The sequence below is a fragment of the Austrofundulus limnaeus genome, unplaced genomic scaffold (genome assembly GCF_001266775.1).
Source record: "Austrofundulus limnaeus strain Quisiro unplaced genomic scaffold, Austrofundulus_limnaeus-1.0 Scaffold237, whole genome shotgun sequence".
Classification (NCBI taxonomy): domain Eukaryota; kingdom Metazoa; phylum Chordata; class Actinopteri; order Cyprinodontiformes; family Rivulidae; genus Austrofundulus; species Austrofundulus limnaeus.
In genome coordinates, this window is record NW_013952639.1 from 75,187 (window position 1) to 79,179 (window position 3,993).

General features: G+C 44.6%; 1 protein-coding gene across 5 annotated transcripts in view; it reads left to right on the top strand.

Moving 5' to 3' along the window:
* Positions 1-3,993, top strand: part of piezo2b (piezo-type mechanosensitive ion channel component 2b) — an 82,319-nt gene that overhangs the window by 66,870 nt on the left and 11,456 nt on the right. For 3 of the 5 annotated variants that reach the window (XM_014019964.1, XM_014019966.1, XM_014019967.1), the window contains 7 exons: positions 269-349; positions 439-605; positions 686-879; positions 1,175-1,348; positions 2,476-3,117; positions 3,190-3,448; positions 3,530-3,709. In XM_014019964.1, coding sequence (XP_013875418.1) covers positions 269-349; positions 439-605; positions 686-879; positions 1,175-1,348; positions 2,476-3,117; positions 3,190-3,448; positions 3,530-3,709 — 1,697 coding nt within the window. The remainder of the gene's footprint in view (positions 1-268; positions 350-438; positions 606-685; positions 880-1,174; positions 1,349-2,475; positions 3,118-3,189; positions 3,449-3,529; positions 3,710-3,993) is intronic. The other 2 variants (XM_014019965.1, XM_014019968.1) reach the window with 2 other exon arrangements.

The following is a 3,993-nucleotide window of genomic DNA, read 5'->3' on the forward strand; positions in this document are numbered from 1 at the left end:
TATTTGCAAAAAAATTCTTTAAAAGTCAGACAAAACGATTTTCTCAAAATTTTTTTCACATTTTGTCTCTCATAGTTGAGGACTACCTATGTTGTCAATTACAGGCCTCTCTCATCTTTTTAAGTGGGAGAACTTGCACAATTGGTGACTGACTAAATACTTATTTTCCCCACTGTATTTTAGTATGCTGGGTAAATATGTTCAGTGAAATTATTATTTTAATGCTTCTTTCAATCCCTAAAGTGTATTTTTGATGTATTTACTTCAGCAGGTCACGTAGCAATAGAGGTGGGCGATCTGTCTGATGGGCAAGAAAAGGAGGAGGMGAACAAAAAACCTGCTGGTCCAGGTGGGTTTCTCCCCGTTTCTCTGAAATTTAGCAACATAAAGACATTAAGTGATTTTTAATTTACTTTTATTTTGCTTCTTGTCCTGCAGACAACATCATCAAGCGAGTGTTCAACATCATAAAGTTCACCTGGGTGCTCTTCCAGACCACGGTGGAGAGCTTCACCAACTGGATGAACGACATGTGCAGGGAGTACATCGATATCTCCACGGTGCTGCGTATCGAGCGCTGCATGCTGACGCGGGAGGTCAAGAAGGTACGTGAGGACCTTTAACTTCAAGTGTTCTGTAAAAGACACAAATAGCGTTAACACATGAATTCCTCCCCTCCTTCCAGGGCAACGTGCCGTCCAGAGAGAGCATCCACGTCTACTATCAGAAGGCCATGAGGCTGAACATCTCCAGGCAGGCTAGCCTAGATCAGCTCAGCGACGATGAGTCCGCCTCGGGCTCCTTGAGGGTCCGGAAGAGACGAGGAGGGTACCGGATGGAGAGCCAGGACTCCACTGCCTCCAGAGACAGCATGTCCAGGTACACACATCACCAGTGCAACAAAAATGAATACAAGAGTCAAATAATTATTTATTTCATGGGAAACAACCAATGAAGGAGAAATTCTTGAGTTCCAGGTTCAATACACAGAAAGTGAGGAAACGTGTTTTTTTTTTATCCTGACTTTAAAACCTTTCAGAATCATGAGTTTCATTTTTTACACCTTCATGTCTCATATTGAGTTTTACTCCATAAGATGTTMTTTTATGTCCATCCCGTCTCATCTTGTTTCATCCCGTCTCATCCCATCTGTCGTTCTSCACCGCCCTGTCAGCGTCTGCACCGAGAACACCACGCTGTTTTCCCGCCAGTCCACTCTGGAAGACATGGACTTGATGCCAGAGAACATTCCCAAAACCAGTGAGCGTGCCAGGCCCAAACTGAGGAAGATGTACAGCATGGACATGTCCAGCTCCTCAGTGGACAGCGGCAGCAGCTTCATGTCCAGGTGCTCCATAACCATCCCTCCATTCACTCAGTCATGTGATCGCTTCATCTCATGAATCTGTTCTCATCAGTTTTATGTTGCTCAGTCATTGTAGGACCTTGTCAAAACCCCCTGATCTGACTAGAACAAAAAGTGGGCRTGGCTTGTGACCACAAAACGTTAAAACAGGGGTGTTAAACTCATTTTCACAGAAAGCCACAAGTGACGATTCATGTTTAACCAACTAAACACATAACATCACATTCCTCGTCTCGTTGCTTTGACTGAGCACCGCTAACAAACAATAACTGAGCTCTACCTGGTATTTCCTGCATCGAAACAACAGTTTAACACAACCTCTTACAAACACGGAAAAGTATAACATGTACAAATGACTAAATGTGGAATAAATAAAACAAAAATAGTATTAAAGTAAAAGAGTTTTACTCATTGAGTTGTGGTGAGCAGTTGCCATCTTAAATTCCGAACTCTCCCACTTAAATTCCCACGGRAGTTTAAATTTACAACATRTAAGCAGAAAATTTCCACTTCCCAGTACAACTGGGCCACAGCAAAAGTAGATGGCAAAAATGCAGCGAAATGGAGATTTTACACGCCGAAATTTGCCGGTTTGTTTTGAGTGGAAGGATGCCGTCATTTTGCGGGTAATATCATTGACTTGCATTATGGTAAATGTAGTTTATGGTCATTGCTGTCTTTAAAGCAGCTTATTTTAAGACGTTAATACATTTTTGAAGCTTTTGTGGGCCACATAAAATGCTATAGCAGACCACTTTTGGCCCGCRGGCCTTGAGTTTGACACCTTAAAAGGTTTTTAAAAAATGACTTTGTTCAAGGTGGTCCTACAGTCAGAGTGTTTGTGGTTTGATCCCCAGATGCAACAAGGACACTCTGACTTAATGGTCTAAGTGGTTATTTTAGTTTTATTTTTTGTTTTGTTATTTATTTAGTCTTTTATGCTGAAAGTCTGATCCACTTTTATGGTTTTTTAATAAGTCAGCCAAAAGCTCAATAAATTTTGGCCTCTTTAGTCAGTGGCTTTTATTTTGTGAGCAACTTTTCAGAGCAGCTCAGGCCCAGAAAACATGATAGTTCTGAATATTCCCTACTTTTCTCGTCCTCTGCAGTGAAACAACGCAGTGCGTCGTAATCTACTCCAGACAAGGCACCACGGACACCATCGAGGAGGTGGAGGACGAGCAGGACCAAGGAGAAGACAAGCAGCAGGTGGAACCCCAACAGTTTCAGGAGAGTCAGGAGGAAGAGCGATGGAGTGATGGAGAGCCCAGGGAGAAAGACTATGAAGAGGAGGAGAGGCCTCAGAGGGAAGAAGGTGAGGAGGGGATGCAAGAAGAGGAAGAACTGGAAGGTCAGGAAGGAGGGGGGACTCCCAGTGAGTCGTTGAGCCCAGATGAAGGTCCCTCCTCGAGGCTGGAGGAGGCTGAATCTGCGCCCTCAGCTCTGGAGAACGACTTCATCACAGAGAGTGACGACGGAGGAGAACATCAGGACTTCATGCAGACGGAGGGCCGGCCCGGCCTGCTCTACACTCCTGACACGGACGCCTCCAAAACCTCTGACGCCGAGGTGCCGCCCAGTTACAGCAAGGCGGTCAGCTTCGACCGTCTGGAGGTCAGCGACGACGACAGCGACATGGACAGGAAGAGGCACATGATCATGACGTCTGACAGCCGCTCCGACAGCAGGTCCGACATCATGCTGCCCTCCATGACCACYGAGTTGACCGCCAGCGAACTGCTGCTCAACAAGTAAGTCCTGAAACTCAGCTGAATGAAACAAGTCTCTCTGTTTCTTAAAATAACAGCAGCGTTTGTGCTCAGGATGTTCTACGACGAGGAGCTGGAGCAGTCGGACAACTTCTACCAGACCCAGCCTCTGATCCTACAGTTCTGCTACGCCCTCTACAACATGCTGGTGGCCCACTCCGAGTTTGTTTGCTACCTGGTCATCATCATCAACCACATGGTGTCCGCCTCCTGCGCCACTCTGGTCCTTCCCATTACCATCTTCCTCTGGGCCATGCTGTCCGTGCCGCGGCCCAGCAAGCGCTACTGGATGACAGCCATCATCTACACTGAGGTACGGAGCGCCGCGCTCCTCCCAGTTTTTAACCTCCAGTTTAGCTCCTGAATTTTAATGATCCTTTTTTTTATTTTCCAGTTCACTATCGTCACCAAGTACTTCTTCCAGTTYGGCTTCTTCCCCTTCAACCAGAACAAGATGGACAGGAACAAACCGTATCACCCGCCCAACATCATAGGTGTGGAGAAGAAGGATGGTTATGTCCACTACGACCTGATCCAGCTGCTGGCTCTTTTCTTCCACAGATCCATCCTAAAGGTACAAGATCTGCTGAAACATCTGCTTCTTCAGTGCAACGTTAGAGCTTTAAACAACATTAGAGCTTTAGACAACATTAGAGCTTTAGACAACATTAGAGTCTGCAATAAATAGAGATTTTTAACGTTTTTTTTTAACGATTTTTAACTTTTTTATTCAGGTTTTCTAGTTGTGATCAAGCAAAGTTTGTTTTTAGAAACAAAATGTTTTTATTTCAAAACTAATGTCTTAGATTACATAAAATTATCCAAACCTTGTTTTAGACATACAGTAACATAACATAT